Genomic DNA, 26,205 nt, shown 5'->3' on the forward strand with positions numbered 1-26,205 from the left:
TGTAACATCCTGGCTGTAACAGGACTCTGCAGACAGGGCCTGTGCTGGCATCAGTCCTGCTCCTGTCTCCCACACGCTGGGATCACACTTGTGCGTTACTACACCCTGCCAGTTCTTGCTAAGTATGCTTCTTTTATTCTGAGTATCAAACATTACCATTCCAGACAGGTAAATATTCCTTACACAGGAAATCAGGTATGAAGTATACAGAACGTACCTCAGAGTTTGACTGGTAACCATCAGATGGGACTCTGTCATGCGGAAGATGTTGTGGATAGCCCGAGCAGCCAGGACTTGTCTCATTGCTTCATAAATCACTTCGGTAGTGTGATCTGTCTTAACTGCCATTGACCCCAAAAACCGAACGATGAACATCTGCTGCAGCAGAGAATCTGCAAGAACACACTCACTCAGGATCACATAACGTGTGACTGAGGACTAACATCAGGACCTGAGAACAGGTGAGGCCCGGGTCTTACTCTCTTTGTTTGTTCGAGACAGTTCTCTGTAGCGCTGGCTGTCCTGGAATTCACTCTGTAAACCAGGCTGGCCTCAAACTCAGAGAGATCCACCTGCCTCTGCTTCCATAGTGCTAGAATTAAAGGTGTGGGCCACCATGCACAGGTCTGGAGTTAGTTTTATATATACAGTTTGATGCATTTGAGGCAGGGTCATGCTGTGTAGACTAGGTTGGCCTTTAGCTCACTGATTCCAGCTCTGGGATTACTGGGCATGCTCCATCTCATCCACCTGAGTCCGAGGTACTACTTGGACTGGGCAGTCAGCCAGGTGCATGGAGCTGTCTAAGCCCACTTTTCAGCACAGGTTGTTAATATAACAACAAAGGCAATGTTTACCCAAACTTTAAGGTTTATCTTTACGTGTATAAGGTTTTGCTTGCATGTATGTATAACGTGTGTATGCCTATGTAAGCCAGAGATGGTATCAGATCCCTTAACTGGAGTTACAGGAAGTCAAAGCAGGCTATACAGGTGTTGGGAACCAAACCCATCTTGGGGTCCTCTGTAAGAACACTAATGCTCCTAACTGCTGAGTCCTCTCTCCAACCATGTTTGTGTGTACACTGTGCACTGTGCATGCCTGGTGTGTGTAGAGTGCAGAAGAGGGCGCTGGGTCCTCTGGAGCTGGGGTTACAGGAACTGAATGCCAGAGCAGCAAGTGCTCCCTGAGCCATCTCCTCTCCTGCAAATTCTTAGGTATTACACGTGAGGGGAATAATTGGAACAGTCTGAGACTTCAGAATCTGAATTAATTAGTCCTTGCACTCAGTAATCCTCCTGTCTCAGCCTCCCTACTGATGGAACTACAGATGTCTGCTACCACCTCAGCTACTAAGATTCTATTTTAATTATGACCGGTTTTCCCTCTTTGAAAATCTGCTTTATATTTAGATGTGATAGTTTTCTAGGCAGGTACTTCAAAAAGGTGATGTTATGGCCAAAGTGTAGACAGCCATAATGCCTTTCCCTTAGTCCAGGTTTTCTCAGAACAAACTGGAAGGTCAGGTCTGAGTTCCTATGCTGCACCTTAGTTCTAGCACATGACTTCCCACCTTCAGGACCAATGAGCAGGAGCACCTCTTGGCACCTACCTTCTGCTTCAGGGAAGGACGCATCCTCCATCTCACCGAAAGGGTTGGTGCGCCTAGGGGAAGGAACAGCCAGAGGTCAGCAGTCCTGACAGCAAGCAGCAGCTAACAAGAGCTCAGCACCTGAGCCGTTGGGCTGAGGCTGGCACAGTAGTAGAGTCCTTGGTGGTGAGTAAAGACACAACCCGGCTTTCACTTTCCAAGGCCTGAGGCCATACCTGCTGCCCCTGTTCTGGTCGAGGAATTCTGATGCAGGAAGTACAATATCAAACTGAATGGGTGTCCCTGGTGCAATCAGTTCCTCTGTGTCAGGAGTGCTGCCTGCTGCTTGGGGAACAGTCTTGTCATTTTCTGTGTCTGGATTTTTCATGTTTTGACTAAAATATATATTAAAAAAAAAAGAAATTGAGTCACTTGTTTAAAAGCTTCAGCTAGTCTCAGTCCTTTCTACAGTCATCAACTTACCGTCTTTGGCCAAAGACCCTTCACCTCTTTACTGCCTCCAGGCCCTCCGCTGCTCAGCATTCTGGGCAGTGTTAGGACTTAGAAACTGGGTTTTTGGAGTGAGACTACAGGCTGTTCACATTTACACACTGACATACCACAGGCTCTGAAAACATGAGCTGAAAGAACAAGATGTCTGAATCCAACATTGCAACCTGGCTGTTCTTTCCTGAAACCCCCCTTCCGCTCACCTAACACACCCTCCACCTGAGAGACAGAGACATACCACGTATTCCTTGCTTCTGTATAGCGCAATTCTAAGTCTTCCTGTGACCAGCTCAGATTACACCACTAAGCCTTCTCAGTAAGTCATCATAGCATCTGGTACCCTGTGTGCCTCCTTAACACTGCACTGTGGCTCACATGCATCCACAGAGGCAGCCAGGAGAAGCAGCGCACTCCTCGCATGGTGGGTAGCCTGTCCTGCACTGTGCCTTTTCTCCTCAAGGTTAGAAATCCTTCTGAAGGTGCAGTGCAGGTGCCTCAGAAAGGCACAGAATGTCACAGCACTTCTAGTCTTCCACGGTCTGGACCGTAAGCCCTTAATGACTTCTCACATGTGCCAGTACCTGAGTGCTGATGGAAACTGCAGCGGCGATCTGACAGACGTCTACCCAGTGAAATGTGGCTAGAAACCAAAGACGCCAGCCTGAAGACAGTCCTGTCTCTTCCTCCCTCCACCCCCAGCCACCATATCCAGTTCATCCTATGGGTGATGCACAGTCATTTTTGTAAACCTGGTTCTGTCTGTTGCCCCTTAACCCCTCAGCCTTGTCCCCATGGCCTGTCATTCCTGGGCAGGGGTCACCAAGGCTTTTACAATGACTCAAAACTATCTGCTGGCCTAACTATCATTCTTTCTCACATACCCAATGCCAAGTGCACGAACCCCGGGGTTAATTAATGGCCTAAAAGGAAGTGCTTAGAAAACTATGTCGAACATCTGGTGGAGTTCTACCATGCCAGTAAAGACAGTCTTGATTCTGGCTGCTTGATGCCACTGACAACAGATAAGACCACCCCTACCACCTAACTACGTGATAACTCCCAGAGACAAAACACAACAGGTAAGACCACCCCTACCACCTAACTACGTGATAACTCCCAGAGACAAAACACAACAGGTAAGACCACCCCTACCACCTAACTACGTGATAACTCCCAGAGACAAAACACAACAGGTAAGACCACCCCTACTACCTAACTACGTGATAACTCCCAGAGACAAAACACAACAGGTAAGACCACCCCTACTACCTAACTGCGTGATAACTCCCAGAGACAAACACAGGAGTCACTGGTCAGAAAATAACTGCAGATACACAATAAAAAAACAACCTCTAAATGGGTCACAACAGTGTTGGGTAAATATATGTAGGCTTGGGAGAGAGAAGAAAAAGCACAGAGTTATAAGAAGACGTTTAAAAAAATAAGTCTAAAAAGAGAGTACAGACAACAGCCATAGATTAAAAGGAGTAAAGAAAAATAAGCCATGAAAAGATGGAAAATACAGAATCTGAATTATGTGTATTGTGTTTTCTTTGAATTTTTGGACTGTGAATGAGCTAAGTACAGAGAGACATTTCATTGTGTGGGCTGCTAAGCTAAACCAGCATACATATGTATTTTAAAGGTATTATGACTTCAGACTTTGGGTCTAAGGATTTGTTGCTTTGGAAAAGGGGTTCTTTTGTTTCAACAGAGAGATGCCACATAGCCACCACCAGGGAAAGACACCTCTGGAGCCCACCAGAACCTTGCCAGTAAGCCACAGCCACGTAGCAATACACAGATTAATAGAAATGGGTTAATTTGAGATATAATAAGCCAGAAATACGCTTAAGCTATTGGTCAAAAAGTATTGCAAATACTATAGTTTCTGTGTGGTTATTTCGTGGTCTGCGCAGCCGGGAATAAACAGGAGTCCTAGAATACATCTTTAAGCCGTATTCAAAGGAAGCTGTGTGCACGCTCAGTTAATGAGAACAGCAAAACCAGATGTAACGGGATGCCTGTAACTCCAGCACTTCAGTGGCTGAGGCAGCCCAGGTTACCACACCCCAACAGAATAGCAAAATATTCAATGCTAATAAACAAGTGATAGACTTATTGAAAGAATTATGAAAATGCCCATCTATGCAGAAAAGGCTCAAGCAGGAACATGGACACACGCAAGGGGATGAGGGCTACCCTGCCCTTGTAGAGCCACTGGCCAGGATGCACGTCTGTCTCGTACTGAGGTCTGGCCCAGTGGACTGGACAGGCATCCTGAAATCAGGTTGAGTACTGGCTCCGCCCATCGCCTGTGCTGTGGATGTGGGCGCATTTCCACAACGACTGCTGTGGCACAGGGTGCAGTGGAATCTGGGGTTGTGAGGGCTGGGACAGCTCATTTCAGATTCCTAGCAATTCGGCTCCACAGAGGGTCATTTTTCCCTGTCCTTTAGTTACCTGGAGCAAGAACTTTCTTGTTTTTTCCCAAAGCTTGTAATTGGAGTCACCGCCTGAAGAGCCGTCTGGTTCAGCTTGATGGCTACAGCCTAGTGTAAGCCACAAAACACATGCTCAGTCGGGGAAGGGACACCTACCTTGCAGTGGAGTGCAGGCAGGTGCCAATTACCTCTGGGTTGTCCGTCAGGTAGATCTGCCTGGAGATGTTGTTGACGGCACATATCCACTGTGGAGGACATTAGGAAGAACACTGAACCCAGCTGCTCATCCCAGGAGGACAGGGGTGAGACAGACAGAGCCTTACCTCTTCGTATTCCTTTCTGCTCTCTGCTTGGAGAATTATCCCCCTGAAACAAACAAGATGCATCAGTGCTTCCCAGGTCTCGGGACTAAGGAGATGTTCGCTAACAACTTGGCCTCAGGAAAGCAGCATGTCGGGATGGAAGGGAAGTGTGGCTGTTGGCCTGGCCCTTCAGTGGGACACATTATCTCCAGACCGCATTCTCTTCTGTACGTGAGAAGGCTGGACCTGGATCATCTAGCCTCTGACTACAAATGAGAATTGTCTTTATGCTCTTCCTAGGTGATCCAAGATAGGCCATTACCTGCCCCCGTCCTTCTTTGAGGAAGGACCTAGCGTATATTCAAGCATTGAAAGTCCATACACACCAAGGATGTTCCACCTTTATGGTGGCCTCAGCTCTCAGGGGCTCTGTGGTAGAGGAACACTGATGCCATCTGTGTACCTGGGAAGACATGGGACCACTAGAATCTCGGCATCTTAGTCCTGAGCCACTGGCCATTGTCAGGAAGAACAGTGTCTAACTGCTCTAACTTGGGGAAGGGGTGGCCCACAGGCTCCCACCATTCCCACCACTACCCTCTAGGCAGGCAAAGCCTGAGGTATTTCCTAGGATTTAGAACCCTAAATACAAACTGAAACAGTGCCCTATACGAGGGGACCCACTGGGGTGAGACCCACTGTTACAGCTACAGGCTACCACATTTTCAGGTATCGCCTTTGGGCCCGCAAGTTCTCAAGGTGTGGGGACTATGGTTAAATGACACTTCTGTAGAGAATGTTCCAGATGTAAAATGGACTTCTTGGACAGTTTCCTGAGCGTTGCTCTGAAACAGGGAGTCCCAGCTTTCTCAGATCTATCTGACAAGCACCACCTGCTACATCTGTCCTATCCACGTCCCCTCCCCTCCCAAGACACAGCTGGATCCTCACGGGGTCCTGAACAAGGTGAGCTGAGCCCAAGTGGTCACTGTCTCTATTTACAGAAACCATCCTTGGGAGGCCCTGCAGCGTGGCCTCTCCCGTGGAGGACTGGCGCATGGCAACCTGGGCTAGGAGCCTTCTTTCTGTCAGGGCAGTTCCGACACTGTTCACCCAAGTGAGACACAGAGCGTACGGTTTGCCGCTGGGCGTGGAGATCTGGAAGCAGTATCGCCGGTCCTCGCAGTCCACGGCCATCACAGAACAGTTGTCCAGGTCCTGAATCAGGCCTCCGGCCACGGCTCCCCTGGGCTGGCACATGAGGTTCCCGCCTTGCGTGAAGAAGTACAGCCTCTCCCAGGTGGTGGTGACCAGTCCTGTCTTGCTGTGGGGATTGCATGTGGAGGTCCATTAGCACTAGAGCACGGGATACCCTCCATACCATGCTGCCCATTACTAGAAACTGGCGTGTTTTAGAAATGTCTTTGCATTAAACGAAAACTCTGAAACTCATGCCATGAACAGTGGCAGAAACACAGTTAGTCTAAGTCACTAGGAAGACGGCTCTGTTCCCGTGAGGAGTGACCGCGCCAAAGCCAGCACTGCAGGCACATATGCCTACCGTCGGCCTCCAAACCCAGCAGCCTAACTAGGACCCATTCATCACAATGAGGAACCAAAGCCTGCATCCTTTCCCCAGGGTGTAGAATAAACTGTTCTGATTCTACCAGTCCTGGGGTCACAGCGCCTCTCCCCCAATCCTGGGGCTCTACCTGGGGGACATTCCCGTTTGGTGGGCTGCATACATGAGGAAAATGCAGCTTCTTGGCGAAAGTGTCATAACTTTGTGGAGTGGCTCCTCCCTGCCACAGAACTAATGGGAACATTGATAGTCTCACACTGATAGGCCTGGGAGAGGCTTCACCTGCAGAAAAGAGCTGGCAATTTCTCAGATAAGCCTAATGGTAGAGAGACTTAGTTTACTATTAACTAAATAGCAACTATGTGCAAGGCACTGTGGGTCTTGCTCCAAAATTATTATTTACACAGCGACTGCTAACCCTGGAGGGCCCCCACAAATGAGAGCTCAGTCAACAGCAGTGAAGCAGGACTCATGCATCCTAGACAGGAACCCACCACAAACACCAGTTTGCTCCACACCTGACGGCCGCAGCCTCTTGGGATCTTAGAAGCAGGCGGACATTTAAAGACATGATCGTGACAGGTACAATCCAACCTGGAGAAATCTACCTGATCTTGCCTCAGCACAGGCTCTGTGGCATTGCTCTTACCCTTCGGCCAGCGGGGGCCCAGGACTATGACTCAATGCCTGTAGCGACAACAATGAGCATGAAGTCTAAACCAGGTGGCCTGTAGCCCCTGGAGTCCAGGACACTGTTGGCAGCTTTGTCTCAGTGTCAGGCCTCACTGGTGACATGAGAAACTGACCCCGGGGCCACTTCCAGGGAAGGGTGAGCTCAGCCAAAGGCTGCATGGTGTTCTCACTTTCTGAGATTGAGGTAGCCAGCCTTCTGGATGAGGTTCCTGTTGATCTGTGGTGTGGCCACATCACTGTCCGGAGTGTAAACAGATTCATCGACCGAAAGCAGCTCCTGCTGGGACACGCGCATCTTGTCTGCCTCAGCTTCCAGTTCCACCTGAATGCTTCAGACAGAAGGGTCCAGGTCAGTCACTCTCCACAGGCCAACTCACCACAAGGGGGCAGGGCCTGCTTTACCCACTGAGACTTCCCACATTACAGATGGAGCGCCAGCTTTCCATGGGGCACAGCTATCCACCCTCTACTTGGGTCCAGAGAGCTGCATTACCGGAGTGACACAAGCCTGCCACTCTAGAACACTGGTTCAGGGGTCACACTCAGACCTAGGAGCTGCTCTGGGAACCCACCCTCAGGGTCTACACACAGGCAGCCTATCACCCCTAAGGGAAGGAGCGCAACACCACTGCCTAGCTCAGGATCTGAGAAGGCTATGAGAGTCAAAGTACAACAAGCCAAGGACTGTCCTGAGACCATCATCCACTGGGCAAGAACTGCTCACAGAGAAAGGGGCCGGTGACTAGGCTCTGGTGTGATAGCCCTGGCTTCACACGCTGCATGCTGACATGTAGAAAACTTGGAACTTTTGCTCCGAACAGGAGCTACTCTTTTGGCCTCACCAGACTCTCGCCTACTGAGGGCAGGTGTAGGTTATAAAGTCTAGGACAGAAATTCCCAGACGGTCCCCCACAGCCGAGAATGCAAACTAGAAACAAGGAGCCCCACTTCACAAAAGGTCATAAGAGACAGAACCAGGGTGGGCAGGAGGAGCTGGGCAGACTCGTGCAGCAAAGTCACGCTGACTAGATTCTTACGCTCCGTGCCCAGGATCTATCTTCTCTCAGCCTGGCTGTTCCACCCAGCTCTCAGCTCATCTAGGAGAATGTCCCTTATAGGAATGCAGAGATTTAGTGTCAGCACCAGATGCTGCCCAAGGGCTTCATGTGGGTGGGCTGCACCTGCATAAAATGCAACAGCACAGGTCCCCATGCCCGAAGAACAGTGGTGGTATTTGCTCACTGGCGTGAAATTCAAGTGCTAAGAAAAAAATCAGCTCTCTGCCAGGAATAGTGATGTACACCTTTCATCCCAGGAGGCAGAGTTCCAGGCCAGCCAGAGCTACAAAGTGAGACCCTGTCTGCAAAGCAAAACAAAACCAAATAAAACTTCAGACTCGAGAGATGAGAATGGGCCCCTTTATAGAGCGACAGGTTCTGTGATGTCCAGGGGACAAGGTGATGTCACAGACGTCTCTGGCATCACTGTTAAGTCTGGCCTGGCTCTACCCCTGCTGCTGGTCACGGTAAGCCCAGGGCCTGGCTTTCCCGAAGAACACAGCTTCCTGTCCCAGCCATGGAGGCCAGAATTCACACTGGTTCTTCAGGGTTCACTCCTCGTCATCAGAACCTTTCATGAACTTCTGCTTGGGTAAATTCCTGCTAGGTCTCTTAAGCTATCTGAAATGTAACAGCTTCAAGAGAATGTTCTCATTTTCCCAAATGAAGTAGATTCCATATTCATTATTTTCACTTGATTGCCCCTCTTTGGGGGTGGGGTGAGAGGTTCTGAACGGGGGGCCTCATGTGCCCCAGTCTGACTTCCTGACTCCTCCTCCCACCTTCTAACTCTTCAACTCTAACCTGCCCACCCCCAACACGCAGCCGTCGTAATAGGTATTAGAGTGACATACTCATGTGCAGAGAGAAACCACGAGCCACCTCAGAGCTCCTGTCTGGGGCTGCGGCAGAGGGAAGAGGCAGGAGCCGGGGCAGCCCTCCCGAGCCCAGAAGACCATCTGAGGACTGCAATGTACACTCCACGGCTCAACTGCAGCTCGCTGACGTAAACACAAAGGCTTGGCATCTTGCTGGTCTACTGTGAGCTAGTATGACCCTAGAATTCCCTGACAGTGGAGCTGTAGCGGTGGCTGATTCCATCACCGCAGAGGGCAAGCTAATCCACACTGCTCTCAGGCTCACAGCCTGTGACACCTCAACACTCACAAAGGCGATTCAGGCACTGTGAGCACTTGGACTCCATGGGAAGTACCGCGTTTTCAAGCTGGGAGCTTGCCTGCTAGGTGACGATTACAGGGTGAGGGTGACTCAGTGGGAAGACAAAGGGGACCCACGGCCTAGCCCGAGAGCGGCGTTACCTCTGAACCATGCCTGTAACGGATGACAAGAAACCGTCCATACTTTTGGAGAACATCTCTGCTCCTCTCTTGAAGAAGTTAATCTGAAAGATACAATGGCAGTACTCTGAACATCAGCTGGAAAGGTCACAGACGATTCCCTGATTATGAGATGGTGTGGGAACAGCTGATGTGGCTGCCAGCCCCTCCTTGCTGGCAGTCTGGCAGCATCCCTCCACGATGGGTAAGATGCCCAAGTCCACAGTGTGTTTGTCAGTGGGGAAATGGAGCTTGACAGCCTTGCTGAACTGCAGGAGACACCAGGAATACAGAGAGGGAATAAACCCTTGGTGCCAGTAACCACAGCTGATCACCTCTGAATCTGCCACCAGCAGCTTTCTCTTCCATGAGTTCGAAACCACTTTTACCACTAGCATTACGTGGAGAAGAACCACGTGACAGATGCTCAGGACCAGCAGGCACGGACAGACATTTGATGGGGTATAACATGAGATGTCCACCCAATGCAGGGCTAACATCTGCCTGAGCACACTCCCTGGGCCAACACATGTGAAGGGCCAGACACGGGAGAGAGAGAACACTTCTGGGCGTTACAGACACCTGCAGCTGCCTAGCCGAAAAAGCTCCAACCTGCTTCTCTGGTGGGCTTTCCAAAACCTGGACCTGAGGTGCCTAATGACAGGGACTTAACAACCGTGAACCACAGACAGACAGACAGAAAGCACCTAGCATGGGCAGTCTCTCCACGTGCCTTTTTGGCTCATTTGGAAGTGGATCGTGGCCTGGGCAGTGGGCCAAGAAACTGAAGTCTCTCCCTAAAAGGCCAGTGGATGTTATCAGCAGGGTTTTCTATCCTTCCCTCGAGTCCAAGAACACCCTGGGAAAATGTGTGCACCTGTGTCTTTAGGTCATCAGAGGTAAGTACAGCTGATGAGGAGGATTATCTCATGAGACAGCACACACATGCTCTGTCTGGTCCCTGACCTTTGATTCAGATCAAGATTGTAAATCCATTTCAGTCCCTGAAATGTCAACCAAACAATACTCATCAGCTAATTTTCATCAAGTCAGCCTTCTGCTTCCTCATGGCTCCTCCTCTGGGCTCTCTTGTCCTTCCTTACTGACCTCCTTTGGAACATTGTTTTAACAAGCTTGCTCTCCAGTTACTCTGAGCTCTCTGGGGTACCCAATCCCAAGCACATGATGAACAAAGGGGCCCTAAAGCCCTGCCTGGTGCTTACCCTGTCCATGCCATATGACAGGTCACTTTATGTGCTCCGAGATCTGTGCAGGGCTCCTGAGATGGCTCGGCCTTGCCACCAAGCCTCACACCCTAAGCTTGATCCACGGGAGCCACATGCTGGAGGGAGATCACTGAAGCCTGCAGTTATCCTGTTATTCCTACATGCAGGCCATAGCATGTGCACGCCCACACATGTATGTACACACACACAAATATGATTTTGGAAAACCTATACAAATAATAAGACCTCAGTATTGAAGTCTGTTTTCTAAGGACCCCTGATGGCGGTGTTGAAGTCTGAGCGGGTGCAGCGTGCACACACATGAGCTAACACAGGCGGTGCCCCATAAACACTGATCAAAAGGGCTGAGGCAGGCACACGCTTCTGAGTCAACAGCAGCTCATGTTATGAGAGCAGGAGCTCTCAGCTGAGGAAAAACTCCAGCTCTGAGGAAAGTTCTGTGGAGAAGGGACTACTACCAGTCCTAACTCTTGAATGAGGAGATTTCAGATGCAAAATGAAATGTTCCTTCCGTGGTCCTCTAACCCGATGCCTGGGCTACCCAGCAACGATGGCACGGTTCTGCCGTTCTAGGCCGGGTTGTGTGTGTACAGTATCTACCTCTCCTCTCCTCTCCTCCAGCCGATTTACAATCACTTAAAAGCCTGGCTGGGAGACAGTGCAGTCATGGGCTGTGAAAAGCGAGGAACCTCCTGGCCACATCCTTTGGGTCCTGTCAGACTGCCCAGACTGGAGCTTTTTATCTGAGATGGCAAATACAAATCCTCCCTGCCATGCTCCTGGGCCTGCCGGTGAGCAGGGATTACTGCCCAAGGTAAGGGCTGCCAGCCTGGGGGGGGTACACAGGAAGTGACTACAAAGAACATGGTCTCTAACAAGTCTGCCACCTCAGGGCCAAGTGCAGTACCTAGCTCCAGGAGAACCGGGGGACAGAGTCAGCATAGTGGCCATCTGTATTCAGACGACAGAGCAGCTAGATTGCAGGTATGAGCTGAGTTCTGTGAACTCCCCCATCAACGTTTAGCAACTGTATTAGGGATTACAGATAGTGTGGGTGGCTGCTTAAAGATGCCCAGACCCCTCCCCCTTTCTTAAGTGAAGCCGATGATGAATTTCTTTTGAAATATATGCAATTTTAAAATGCATACAAAAGTCCAAGCTGTTCATGTATGTTTTAAACTGGCAACTGGTCTTAGAAACATTTGGTTTCTTCACATCATTTTTAGTTCCCAGACTGTAAATGACCTAAGATTCTAGGCACATTTCTCCTGTCCGACATAAGGGTTGACAGTCACAGAGTGGGAAGGCAGGTAAAGCTCAGGCTGGCCCCGACACGCCTCTGTGCCACCACAGCCGGGCTGGCATCCTTAAATGAGAGCATCTCTTAAGACTCAGCAGATCACTAAGGAGGAGGAAAGGAGCCGAGGAACTCCTGCACAGAAGACTTCGGAAAGCACAGGGGCATGCCACGGGAGAATGGCCCTGGAGGGAGCGCACTGGCAGTAACTTCAGGGGCATGCCAGGGGAGAATGGCCCCGCCAGAGTGAGCCTGACAGTGCCAAGAGAAGGCACAGGCACATCCTCTGTCCAAGTCAGCCACCCAAATTAGGTGGGAGTGAGCCACAGCTCAGACTGTAAAAGCAATGTACACACACCGGGCTCTAAAACCAGCCACGAGGCCTGGGCAGAAAGCTGCAACTAGGAAAGCAGAGCCAGGACGGGCTTTCCTGGGTGAGGCGGGCGGGTGGGCAGGCTCTTCCCTGAGGGAGGCTTGGGATTGGGCCATAGCTTCCTGAACATATGGCCTCACAGGTCAAGCCCAGCTGGAAGCTCTCCTAAGAACCAAGCCCCAGGAACGTTCCCAGGATACGGTGCATCTGTTTCTATGGCAACGCTCCCACGTCTCCTGACTACTGCTCTGGGTCTCACCTCATGGTGCAGGGCCCTACCTGTCCATGGGCAAAGCCTATCAAGGGTTCCATCATGGCCATCCGCTTGCGGTACTGCAGCGCGTTGAGCGCGCAGTAGTACTGGAGGGATGACAGGTGCTGCTTCCGTCGCGCAGACGCCACCTCTTTCCTGACTTCAGTCTTCACCTGCAGAGAGGGAGAAGGAGAACTTCAAGTTGCTCATGGGGTCCAAGAATTCTGCAAGAGGCGAATGGACGGAACGAGAAAACCCATCCTGAGTGAGCACTGCAGATCCAGAAAGACAAATGTAGTATGTATCAGACGTAAAGCAGAGGACCAGCCTACAGTTTGCAACCCCGGAGACACTAGAACCCTCTTCCGGAAACAGATGGAAGCAGGTGCAGACCCACAACTATCCGCTGCCGAGCTCCCTGAGCACAGTCGAGGACAGGGAGGAGTCAAGACCATGATGGGGAAACCCAGATTCAGCTGACCTGAGCTAGTGGGAGCTTACTGGCTCCAGACTGACAGTGGGGAACCTACATAGGACTGAACTAGGTCCCCTGAATATGCAGGGGACAATGGTGTGGAGTGGGCAGTGTGTGGAGCCACTGGCAGTGGGCCCAGGATCTACCCCTAATGCATGGACTGTCTTGGTGGAAACATTCTCTATGGAGAGATACCTTATCCAGCCTAGGTACGGGGGGCGGGGGAGGGATACAGAGTGGTTTGGTCCTGCCTCAGTGAGGTGATTGGACAGACTTAGCTGACTTCTGAGGACCAGCTGTGGGGTGGTATGGGGGGGGGGGACCTAGAATTGATATGTAAAAAATAAATAATAATTAAAGAATTATGCAAGAGCACAAAACTTCAGGCACATTTGGTTCATCGCAAACATTTCACAATGAACATAAAGGCATGGAGGTAAGGGTCCACCTTGGCTTAACAAGAAACTCCAATGAAAACACCCAAGTGACAGCACCTCAGTCCCCGAGACTAGTTGAGGCAAAGCCAGTACTCAATGCTTCGCACTGGGAAGATGCTACAGCAGCGGGTGCCAAAAGCCACAGAGTTTGGTTCATGCTAAAGTCTGTAGTCCCAGGAAATAATTTAGATCAAGGAAATCATGTATCAGAAGTAAGAATTGTACGCCTGAAGATTCAGTTGCCTGTGGCAGCAGAGAACCTGACGGCACCACGCAGAGGTCACCCAGCACGTGACCAAGCTGGTGCTTGACTGTGAAGAGGTCCAGAACGCTCTCCACCGCACAGCATCATTTACAGAAGCGACTCTGAAGGACACTCACCCGCTCGTTCTCCTTCTTCTTAGGGAGCCTGCTGTATTTTGCCATTGAAAGGTCATGCTCTAAAAAGAAAAGGTATCTGAGCATCTATCATAAGACACTGACTGTCTAAGCCCTGCCCACCCTGAACTCGGGCACATCCCAAGCCTATGCACCCCAAACGGAGAGATGCCTACCAGTGCTGGCGAGCCCAAAGAGATCCTTCAAAGTGCTGACTTCTGCACAAGGGAGAAGAGAACGTGTTAGCACAAAGGCGATGGAACCACGCGAAGCCAGAGCTCTGCCTTCCCGAGAGGATCAGGGCACGGGCTCTGCCCACAGGCGCAGGCCTGGTGACGACAGAGGCTCTTCACCCCCAGTGGTCTATAAGGGAGATGGAATCTGGGGACTGGCAGATGGGACATGGCCAGGTACTTGTCTGGAAACCTGGCCTACAAGCCGAGGCGCTCAACTGTCTAGAGCATCTCCCTGACAACAGGCGTGGCTACAGTGTGGCCCAGAGTTTCCCGCAGGCATCACTGTAGAAATCTGATTTATTAGTAGCCGGTGGACATGGGGATTGCGCTAATGAAAAATGGCACAAACCGGTATACTGCACAGCCACAAGTCAACACCAACAGCCATGACCCCATAGCGTGGCGCTCCACCTATCAGCCACCAAAATGGTTTAACAACCCCCAAACCAAAATGACAAAACAGTCACCAAAAGAATGATGAAGATGAAACACTGAAGAACACAGGAGACACAACCCGGAGGCTTCTGAGATGATAATGTAATGACAAGGTGACAATTTCTACCTTCCTAACACGATCCATGCCACTCCGTCAAACAAACACTCTAGGCGCTACACTCCTCAGTCTGTATGCAGAAGGCCTGGTCTTCCTTCTCCTGTTGTTGCCTGCCTTCGGCCCCTTCCCCTCGAGCATTTTCCTTTCTCTGCTTCTAACTTTCTGTTAGGGCAGAGCTGTCTTCTAACAGCTTGTTAGGGTCTCCTGCTCTCCCCAGGCACACTTTCGCAGGGGCAGCTGTGGGGCGTGCTGGTGTGATATAATGAAGATATAACATCAGGAGGATCCCAGGTTCAAGGCCAGCTTGCGCTATATACTTAAGGGACTGGAGAGACGGCTCAATGGTTAAGAGTACTTGGTACTCTTAGAGGATCCGGGTTAGGCTCCCAGCACCCACATGGTGGTTCACAAGCATCTGTAACTCCAGTTCCAGGGCATCAGATACCTTTTTCTGTAGACACGAGGCACACATGTAGGAATATACATTCAGGGAAAACATCCATATACATAAAATATAAATTGCTTAGAATTTAAAAGACAGTAAAATGTACGCTAAGGCGCTGTCTGAGCAGACAGGGGCCAAATTCACACTTGGCTGGGACCAAATCCTTCAAGTTCATGTCTCTGTGTGATGAGAAGAGGATGACTTGATCAGGTTTTTATAGATAGGAGAAGGCTGTGTGCCACCATTTAGGTGCTGGGAACCTTTGCAAACCTGGATCCGTGGCAAGAGCAGCCAGTGCTCTTAGCCACTGAGCCGTCTGTCTCTCCAGTCTCAAGGTTATCCTTTTTTTAAAAAAAATTAAGATTATAATTTTTTTAGTCAGTCTTCTCAGCTATAATTTTTTGTTTTTCTTTTTTCTAATATGGAATGTTTCACGGATTTTCATGTCTTGTGTATGGACCATGCTAAGCTAATCTTCTCTGTATGCTCCTAATAATTATATATAATTCTTTACTCTGTAAGTAATAAGATTAAGGATACCAGCATTAGGACCTTTTGATTCAGCTTTCTAGTACCAAGTTTTTGAATAACGCCTTCTTAATACTCATTTGGATTATTTTTTATTTCAAATACATTTTTTATTATTGTAAGGTTCTCTTTCAGTTTGGAAACTGAAATTCATCTAAAAGGCTACCCAGGTGTGGGTACCAGTCAGACTTCCTCGCTCCCCACTGAGCTTCACGGGAGCATGCTCACAGCCATACCCTAAGAACCAGAGTGCCCACCTCAGCACCCTCCACAGAGAATGCCTGCCACTACCCACTCTAAGAACCCGATGCCCACACCTCAGCACCCTCCACAGAGAAGACCTGGCACTGCCCACTCTTGCCCTCCAAGCTTACACTTCATAGGCCAAAGCATTCGTGGCTCCCAAGAACAGTTGCCTCTACCCATAAAACGTGCACTGGCATCACTTGGCAAGTGCTTACAGTTCAAACTCCAGCTCAGACCACCCACGCCAGTAAGCCTTCCATGAGCCCCTACGCCCAAGAAGTCCACAGGTCTCTGGAGCACTTTCTCCAGTCCTGGGCCAGCCCTTCCACAGCCTTGCTGTGGACATTGCCATGATCTGCATCATGTCTGTCTTGTTTGCCTGTGACCTCCCTTGGGTAAGCCAGGAATGTGCAGAACCGAACGTTTGCTGAATGTAATGGCTTTAAAAACCACTCTGGCTGGCAGTTGGTACACACCTTTAATCCCAGCGCAGAGACAGAGGGAGACGCAGGAGGATCTCATTGAGTTCAAGGCCAGCCTGGTGTACAAAGCTAACTAGTTCTAGGATAGCCAAGGCTACACAGAGAAACCCTGTCTTGAAAAAACAAAAACAGCACTCTGGATCCCCATGTGTTGAAAGGAATGGATGCAATAAGAATTAGGTTAATTGAGAAGATACTGCACCGAGCCTGCCACTTTACCTGTGAGGTCCTTTTCGCGAAACTGTATGACAGGAAGAACCATAGTGTCTGCCAGCTGCTTGGCCAGCTCTGTGTGGAGACCATTGAGCTGAAAGTAAAGGGCTTAGTTGAGAAATGATACACTGTACTGCTGACGTGTACTTCAGCAGGCATCGCTAGGCACTTGTGTGTGCCGAGGTGGCCCAGCTGACATCCTCACACATGTATACACACACACACACACACCCTCATAAACCACGGACCAAGGAGGGCCGGCTGCGGCACCAGGCACTTCTGTGTGCCGAGGTGGCCCAGCTGACATCCTCACACATGTATACATACACACACACACACACACACACACACCCTCATAAACCACGGACCAAGGAGGGCCAGCTGCGGCACCAGGCACTTCTGTGTGCTGAGGTGGCCCAGGTGACGTACACACGTATACATGTATACACACACACACACACACCCTCATAAACCACGGACCAAGGAGGGCCGGCTGCGGCACCAGGCACTTCTGTGTGCTGAGGTGGCCCAGGTGACGTACACACGTATACATGTATACACACACACACACACACACCCTCATAAACCACGGACCAAGGAGGGCCGGCTGCGGCACCAAGCACTTCTGTGTGCCGAGGTGGCCCAGCTGACATCCTCACACATGTATACACACACACACACACACACACACACACACACACACACACACACACACACTCATAAACCACGGACCAAGGAGGGCCGGCTGCGGCACCAGGCACTTCTGTGTACCGAGGTGGCCCAGGTGACGTACACACACACACACACACACACACCCCCTCATAAACCACGGACCGAGGTAGGCCAGGAGGGCTGGCTGCGGCATCAGGGAAGCTCGCCAAAGGCGTCTCCGGCTCACAGTCCTCTTTGCTCTCTGTGCAAACGCTGGCTCTATATTCTCAGGCTGGGCCACACCCTCCTGGCCACACCCTCCTGGCCGGCACCGAATGCAGACTGCTGGCAGGACTCTGGCTTTGCCACCTCCCCAGGCCTGTCAGCAGACTCACACCAGAAAAACCAGCCTGCTGGGAACTGACTTGGGTTAGCTCAGCCCACAGCCAGCAGATCCACGGAGACAGAGGATGCTGTCAGTGCTACCACCTGTGGGCCAGCTTTCCATGCCCACCCTGTCGATCAGGGGCCATTTACAGCCCCATTGTACCCACAGACAATTAATGCTAATCCAGATCACACATGACCGGCACAGCTGGGATGTGATCGTGGCTAGGAATGAAATCACTCTTTCTCCACAACTGGGCAGACAGCGTGCTCTGGATGTCACAGTGCTGCCCAAACCACACATCCCATGATGAGGCACCAGTGGTGTCCCTAGTGGGGGTGACGAGGGGCAAGCACCTCAAGATCATTTTTGTGGTCAGCAGCTGGCAAGGCAACCTTCAGTAATGACAGCAGCCATCCCGGCCACTGCCCCATGCCTGCGCATCTCCTACAGGGTCTGCCCGCTGGGGTCAGGGTTTAAAGATCTAAGGTCAATCACTGTTAGTGTCTCCTTATCTCGGCCCCGTTGAGGTGTGGTGACTTTCTTCTGAGATGGCCCTGTCAGTGAACGCCACTGGGGTTGGAGGGCTGAGCTTTCTCCTAGAATGACTGCAGTAAGAACTGTAATGGTTTCCATCAACACCTAACCTCAACAAGCCCTCCCACTACGCCCGCGGCCCTGGCTTAGTGGACATCAAGCAAACAGGAAAGTGATCCCACATGTCAGGATGGCAAAGTTCCCGCCCGGTCGTTCTCTTCCTAAGGATGGAATTTGTGTCATACATCTTCTGTGGGGCATGACAGACGCACAGGCTGATGACTTCCGACCACAGCGGCTTTGCCGAGCACGGTCTGCCCCCCCCCCCCCGCCCTGTGTGTCCAGAAGCTGTGACAGGAAATGGGACTCCAGAGGGTATTTCTGGCTCACAAGAAAGATCTCACTCCAGGACAGTCTATCGCATGGGCCACTCTCTCCTGTCTGCTTAGCTGGTTCTAGTACAGAGGGAACTATGTCAAAGCGATCACAGCTGTTCTCTTCTTGTCCCTAAGCCCAGCTGCTGGTGGCTTAGTCTGGAAACCATGAAGCTGTGCAAACCTCTCGGCACCACCCTCGATTCAGTCCATCGAGAGAACCACACTGCTTCCCAGAAGACAGTGGGTAGCGAATGTCAGCTGGGCATACTCGCCACACGGCTGACAACCAGCCTCACTTCCTCAGAGCCTCTCTTCCACGTATGGGCATATGCAATTTTGACGGAAATATCCCACTGCCTCCCCGTGCTATTTAATCACAATTAATAACTGTGTAAACTGAATAAATAAAAAGAGTCTTCATGCCTTTCAAAAATTACCTTGCTGCTCGGTAATTCCACCTTTAATAGATTCTATATCCATGTCAATATATTTTTACACTTATTCACTGGGTGTGAGCATGCACCTGTTTGTGTGTGTGTCTGTGTGTGTGTGAGCATGTGTGTGCGTGTGTACAAGCAACAGCACCCTGTGGAGTCTGAGGATGACTTGAGGAGTCAGTTCTCTCCAACTACCACGTGGGCGCAGGCCTTGAGCTCAGGTCATCAGACTTAGCAGCAAACGCCCCTACCCGCTGAGCCACCTCGCCGGTCTACTGACATACTTTAGAGACCCCAAAGTGGGAATGACGAGTATGTCGGCTAATCGTGACGGTCAATTTGCTATATGTCGGCTAATCATGACCGCCAATGATAGGTTTGTAATCGCTGTGGAAACAAACCTCCAGGCATGTCTGTGATGAGGTTTCTAGGTTGGCTTGAGAAAGGAAGAGCTTCCAGGAAGCCACCGGCAGGAAAGCGGTGTAGCCGGGGAGGGAGGAAGCTCTGCCCCTCCCCACACCCTGCCACGAGTCACCGCATCTGCTGGTCACTGTGTCCTTCGTGGTGTCTCTCAATCACAAGTGGTGACCATATGAGTCCCTGAGCTGTGAGCCGGTCTTACAAATGACTAAACCCCAGTGTAGAGCTGGTCAGTCAGATGCACCTCAAGCCTGGGCTTATAACTGGCACCCGGAGTCAGGGCAGTTTAGTAGGACTGGGCTCTCCTTTACTGTGGGACCCTGGGCTTTCAAATACAACAGGAGAAAACAGTCTGCTGTCCTCTCCCTACTGTTCAATGGGACACAACAAAAACCAGAACTGGATGGCTTGTCTACCTCTGCCTCCAGCGCTTCCACAAAGACCGCCACAGACCAGGCCCTGCCGAGTGAATGAGGGAGACGCAGCTGGTCCAGTTCTAAACGGACGCCAGTGTCCAGAACAACTGCGGCTCAGTGCTGGCCATGGCATGTTTCCTATGACAAACTGGAGCCCATGCACCCCAGGGACGCAGACAGTCTCTTGGTACCAGCAGTAATGGAGCTCTGAGGGTTTTACTTAAAGCAGTGCTGAAATCAAACCCAGCACATGCAAGGCAGGTACTGTACCCTGAGCCAAATCCCCAGTCCACTTACGGTTTTACAACTAAAGTTTATGTAACTTCCTATAACAATGGTTTCCCACAAATATAATAAAGTTACAAGAACAGGTGTATAAAATCGTATGTCATGGGTTGAATTGGGTCCCCATCAGAGGACACATCCACCCAGAACACAGGACAAGGGAGCGCGTGGAAACAGTCTCTGAACATGTGATCAGGGGTGTTAAAAACAAAGTACTGTGATTTTCCAGGTGACCCGGCTCAGTGACAGTCGTCTGGAGAAGAGATACATGTGGCAGGGATGCTGCTGTAAGCCAAGGCACACCACAGCCACCAGAGCTGCCAGGAGGGAGGGAGAAGTCCATCTAGGCCCTAAAGGAATGTGGTTTTGCAGACAACTCGAGCTAGTGTTCTGTCTTGCAAAGCTTCTAGAGAATGAAGTCCTAATATCTGAAGCCATCTAGCTGTGGAATCATATCAGAGTGGCCCGAGAAACCAGGGGACCAAATGCTCAGAAGTCCTTGTGGTCTATCTTCCCTCCAAAAGGCAAGTACGGTGCTAACCCCACCTCTATTGTGGACTGAACCTCAGAAATCTGAGGAGGTGTTCTAATGCAGAGGGAGGCAAAATAGGGACAAAAGAGTTCATAGAGAAAAGTTTTCCAAGCCTTACCTCATCCATCACTTTGGAAAAATAATGTAGTGTAGAAATGACCTCTTCATCACCTTTGCCCAGAGCAAAATTCTAGGACAGAGAGAATCAGAAAGCCAGGTGTTAAATGAAACCCTGACAAACCCCACGCTGGCACCCACTTCCTTTCCGCTCCCAGGCACACCCCGTCAGGTTCCCTCTGCCTGTCTGAGAGGTGGACCAACAGCCCTCCCTGGCCACGCCTGACCATCTGAACAGGATGATAGCTAGGGCTCTCTCCTGACGGCTGGCATAAGTGGCTTGGCCTTCCTGGAGACCAGGAACACTCGTGGGCAGTTGATTAGCTCAAGACTTTGGGATGATCCCAGGTACATTTTATCAGTGAGAAAGGATAAGAAGAAAGAAAGGGAGGCAGAGAAGAAAAGGCTGCATGCAGGGAGGACACAGGGACCTTTGGAGGGTGTCCTTGGGGAATGCCTTTAAAAGGGGCTTCCTGGGTTCCTGAGCAAGGCACCGTGCAGTGCACCAGAAGTTACCTGTTTTTCATATGCCAGTAGCTGCTTCGAGAGCTGCTGAGTGGCCAGGCACATTTCGTTCTGCGGGGAAGAGAAGAGCAAAGTGTGTCAGTTTTATAGGTGTGTGTCACCACTGAAACAGAATGTGTGTGCCTTGGAAGGGATCGTTTTTCTTTACAAACGGAGTCTCTATGTAGCCCAGGCTGTCCTGGAACTCATGAGCCTTCCTCCTCGGCATACTGGGATCACAGGTTTGGCCCACCACACCTGGCACAGGTTGTCTAGGCAGGATCCAGAGGCCATATCAAAAGGCTGAGCTTGCTTTAGAACGAACTGCTCCTTCTGGTTATTCTGGCAGTAAACAAAGGTGTGAGCAGACAGCGTCCCAGTGCTCACAGGTGTATGACACAAGGGGACATCAGAACACCAGACACAGACGTGATGAGGATCGCAAAGGAAAGACCCTGGGTGCGCCCAGTGGTCCCAACAGTGGGACTCCGCTGGACTCTAAGGAGAGATGCCTAATGAAGCAGACCTGTAGGAAGCCAGGGAGCTGGCCAGCAACAGCAGCTTTCTGGAAGAGGACCCAGCACTGGGGGCAGCTCTCAAGAGCGCCTGTGGATAGTAACTGCAGCCAGGGCTGCAGAGCAGAGGCTACGCAGGCAGGCGGGCTGCAGAGCGAGCCAGGGCTGCAGAGCAGAGGCTGCAGAGGGAGCCAGGGCTGCAGAGGCTGCAGAGCTGAGGCTACAGAGGGAGCCAGGGCTGCAGAGGGAGCCAGGGCTGCAGAGGCTGCAGAGCAGAGGCTACAGAGCAGAGGCAGCCAGGGCTGCAGAGCAGAGGCTGCAGAGCAGAGGCAGCCAGGGCTGCAGAGCAGAGGCAGCCAGGGCTGCAGAGCAGAGGCTGCAGAGCAGAGGCTGCAGAGGGAGCCAGGGCTGCAGAGGCTGCAGAGCAGAGGCTACAGAGGCAGGCAGGCTGCAGAGCAGAGGCTGCAGAGCAGAGGCTACAGAGCAGAGGCTGCAGAGCAGAGGCAGCCAGGGCTGCAGAGCAGAGGCTACACAGGCAGGCGGCCGCATGCAGACTGAGCCTGGTCCTGGACCTAGCACCAAGAATGGCTTAACAGAAGCATGGTCATCCCCAAGTTCCACAGACCAAAGGAAAGCACAGCCTGGGAAGCCTGGTCACTCTGCACGGCTGGTATGCTGGTCAGGTACCAGCCCTGTTTCCGGTCCTGCCATTCTCCCTCTGGCTCCAGCGGCTGGCCGACCGTCTTCCCACTACCAATGCAGAAGACCTAGACGTAGTCTCTCTTGCTTCTAACGCTATGTTCAGGCTGCTCTTCAGCTCAGGGTTATTTCTAAGATGGTGCCAGAGCACAGAGTGTGTCTCAAGGTGACTTTTGTGGCCTTGGCTTCCACTCATTCTTTCTCTGGGGCTGTTATTCAAGGGCAAGTCCTACACTCAAGAGGACCTGGCCTATTCGAGACAGAACCCATGTTCTGGGACCTTCTCAGCAGAACAAGCCACACAGCTCCCCAGCTACCGCCATCTGCCCCACGGAGCAGGCTCAAGACTGAAAACACGGCTCTCTCTCTCCTAGAATACAGTCACACACAGTCACCCCCGATCTCTCCCAGAATACAGTCACACACAGTCACACTCGAGGTCCTGGCTTCAACTGCTTTCCCTGCCCCGAGTGCTGCTCCTTTGGGGCTGATCACAGGTGGCAATCACGGGGCCAAGGAAACAGGTGAACACACAGAACCCATCACCTGTTTAGAGGGGCGGGCAATAGTTCTTGGCACCCGGCACCCACTTAACACATTCCATGATTGATGTGTGAAAAGGTCCAGAGACTCATCTAAACTAGCTCCTATAGACCAGGCTGGCCTCGAACTCAGAGATCCGCCTGCCTCTGCCTCCCGAGGGCTGGGATTAAAGGTGTGCACCATCACTACTCAGCTAAACTCCAAATCTTAAACACCTGCAACCAAACTGAGACAAACTCCTGGTGTACAGGCCTGCACCACAAAAGGCCATAAAACACGAAGGCCAGAGGAGGACGTGGATGCCCATCCTCTGAAGAAAGGGTCTCCACCACGGGCCACACAAACAGTGCCTGCTTTGACTAAGTGGAGCTTGTCTGTGGCTGGCACCTGCCCAGGCTCTCCCTGTGGGTTGGAAATGGCATACTCAAGAATCACTAAGTAGCAGCTAATACTGTGTGGCTGTCCCCTGCCCTCTCCTTTCTCCTTCTATTTATCCTCTCTGCCCGGCAGCCCCGCCTATCCTTGCTCCTGCCTCGCTACTGGCTGTTCATCTCTTTATGAGGACTATCAGGTGTTTTAGACAGAGTAACACAGCTTCACAGAGTTAAACAAATACAGTGTAAACAAAAGTCACACACCTGAAAATAATATTCCCCAACAAGAACACACACACATGCGGTGCCTGACCTGGTGTGACACTTGTGTGTGTTTAACGAATGAAGAAGCCTGGCTGCCTCCTACAGGCTTCACCTTCTGCTGTCAGAGTCACAATGTGGACGCCTGCTCTCATTGCTTCCCGACAGGCACAGCAACCTGTTCAGCTTAAGAGCTAACTCTCTCTGTGTGTGCATTGTGTGTGTGTGTGTGTGTGTGTGTGTGTGTGTGTGCGCGCGCGTGCGTGCACACATACTTAAAGAGAAGCAATTTCTTCTACATTTATTTGGTATCAGTGTGTGAGCATGTGGAACTCAGACAAAGGAACTTTTGGGGTCAGTTCTTTCCTTTCACACATGGGTTCAGGGGGATGAAACTCAGGTCATCAGGCTTGGTGACAAGCATCTTTCCTGCTAAGCCATCTCTCCTGACCTGTAACTTTGCAGTGTTTAAATGTTTTCACTCCCCTTCTCTCTCATTTTGCTTCAGCTGGAGATTACTCTGTTTCTGCATCCAAAGCAGGCTTTTAGGGCCCACGGTTTTCAGATCTGTTTGGGGGGCAATATTTCTATGCTCAAGCATGAGGAAGAACAGCTTCAGAGCTGGGTGTGGGGTACACAACTTTGTTTCACACTGGCCAGGGCTTCATGGTAAGACACCCCCCCCCCATCTCAAACAAACGAACGGCCAAAACCCCAAACCAAGGGGAGCAGCTGCGGAGAGATGACCGGATTAACCTGCTTTGCTGGGAGAAGAAAGGAGCTTTACCACGGCTGTCTCTTTGAAGAGACACTCACCAAGGGCTGGAGACAGGTCAGCGGGTAAGAGCACTTGCTCTTCTTGCAGAGGACAGGAGTTTGACACCCAGCACCCACGCAGGGGGCTCTCAACCTCTTTAACTCCAGCTCCAGGGGGTCCGACATCCACACTCTTAAAAACTTTATCTAATTTATTAAGACACTGCCCCAGACCAAAGCCACCAACCAGAGCGGCTCGTCTTCCGCTAGAGGAGAAAGGGCCGGTACTGAGAACCGCCAGTTTCACGACCCTAGCAACAGAGAGCCTTCCTGGCCATGGCCAGAGCCCCCATCTGTCTGACAACTGAGAGGATGATCTATCTAAACAGCTCTCTCCTAAGCCTGAGTCCAGTGGTAAAAAATAAAAATAAAAAAATAACTTTAAACATATTTAGGAAAGAAACAATTATCAGACGCACAGATTTAAAGCAAGTACCGTATCAAATTTATTGTATGCCAAATGTGTGTCAGCGAAACTGCACAGACGTCTTTCTGTTCTTGTCTGGGCACCTCAGGCATTCTGAACACTTGTCCAGTACTGAATAGCAGCACAGAGTCCTAAGCAACCAGCTTTTGCTCGCTAGTATGAAGGGTGTGTGCCTTCCTCTTCCTCTGCACTGAACAGCCATGATGGGGGCTCACTCCTAGCATGGGCAATGGCTCTTCTGCCAGCTGAGAGACAAAATGGGCCCACACGGGCCCCTGCCCCAAGACGCCAACCCCCTTGCTAACTTGCAAGCTCACATCAGAGGTTAAGCCAGATGAAATCTAAACACCATCCAAACAGCCACAGATAGGGGTCAGCTCTCAGAACTCTATTTTTCTTTTTTAAAACTGTAATTGTCACATTATCATTGTGTGAATATAGCAACAGGAGTTATGCATACATACTGTGCAGTGCGTGTGCACACACCTGATTTTATTTATATACAATGTCTGTAACTTAGATAATTTGTATCCCAACCTTCAAAGAGGGCATTCTGTTCTACTGGGTATATAATTAAAAAACAAAGAAAGAACTAGCTAATAATATCATTATCAAACTAGTGTATTAGGACCCGACTATAAACTAGTGTATTAGGACCCGATTATAAAGTGTATTAGGGCCCGGCTGTAAACTAGTATATTAGGAACTGACTATAAACTAGTGTGTTAGGAACTGACTATAAACTAGTGTATTAGGGCCCGACTATAAACTAGTGTGTTAGGAACTGACTATAAACTAGTGTATTAGGGCCCGACTATAAACTAGTGTGTTAGGGCCCGACTATAAACTAGTGTATTAGGAACTGACTATAAACTAGTGTGTTAGGGCTCGATTATAAACTAGTGTGTTAGGAACTGACTATAAACTAGTGTATTAGGAACTGACTATAAATTAGTGTGTTAGGAACTGACTATAAACTAGTGTGTTAGGAACTGACTATAAACTAGTGTATTAGGGCCCGACTATAAACTAGTGTGTTAGGAACTGACTATAAACTAGTGTGTTAGGGCCCGACTATAAACTAGTGTATTAGGAACTGACTATAAACTAGTGTGTTAGGGCTCGATTATAAACTAGTGTGTTAGGAACTGACTATAAACTAGTGTGTTAGGAACTGACTATAAACTAGTGTGTTAGGGCTCGATTATAAACTAGTGTATTAGGAA

At 50.5% G+C, this 26,205-nt stretch overlaps 1 protein-coding gene across 5 annotated transcripts in view; it reads right to left on the reverse strand.

Moving 5' to 3' along the window:
• Positions 1-26,205, reverse strand: part of Appl2 (adaptor protein, phosphotyrosine interacting with PH domain and leucine zipper 2) — a 45,455-nt gene that overhangs the window by 4,555 nt on the left and 14,695 nt on the right. For 3 of the 5 annotated variants that reach the window (XM_075954145.1, XM_075954143.1, XM_075954142.1), the window contains exons 3-17: positions 21,357-21,416; positions 20,842-20,913; positions 16,687-16,774; positions 14,154-14,195; positions 13,981-14,039; positions 12,714-12,860; positions 9,500-9,582; positions 7,293-7,451; positions 5,983-6,171; positions 4,869-4,911; positions 4,734-4,790; positions 4,565-4,653; positions 1,828-1,986; positions 1,613-1,665; positions 218-392 (exon numbers count right to left, since the gene is read on the reverse strand). In XM_075954145.1, coding sequence (XP_075810260.1) covers positions 218-392; positions 1,613-1,665; positions 1,828-1,986; positions 4,565-4,653; positions 4,734-4,790; positions 4,869-4,911; positions 5,983-6,171; positions 7,293-7,451; positions 9,500-9,582; positions 12,714-12,860; positions 13,981-14,039; positions 14,154-14,195; positions 16,687-16,774; positions 20,842-20,913; positions 21,357-21,416 — 1,475 coding nt within the window. Of the gene's footprint in view, positions 1-217; positions 393-1,612; positions 1,666-1,827; positions 1,987-4,564; positions 4,654-4,701; positions 4,791-4,868; positions 4,912-5,982; positions 6,172-7,292; positions 7,452-9,499; positions 9,583-12,713; positions 12,861-13,980; positions 14,040-14,153; positions 14,196-16,686; positions 16,775-20,841; positions 20,914-21,356; positions 21,417-26,205 lie in introns of all 5 variants that reach the window. The other 2 variants (XM_075954146.1, XM_075954144.1) reach the window with 1 other exon arrangement.

This window comes from Microtus pennsylvanicus, chromosome 20 (genome assembly GCF_037038515.1).
Source record: "Microtus pennsylvanicus isolate mMicPen1 chromosome 20, mMicPen1.hap1, whole genome shotgun sequence".
NCBI lineage: Eukaryota > Metazoa > Chordata > Mammalia > Rodentia > Cricetidae > Microtus > Microtus pennsylvanicus.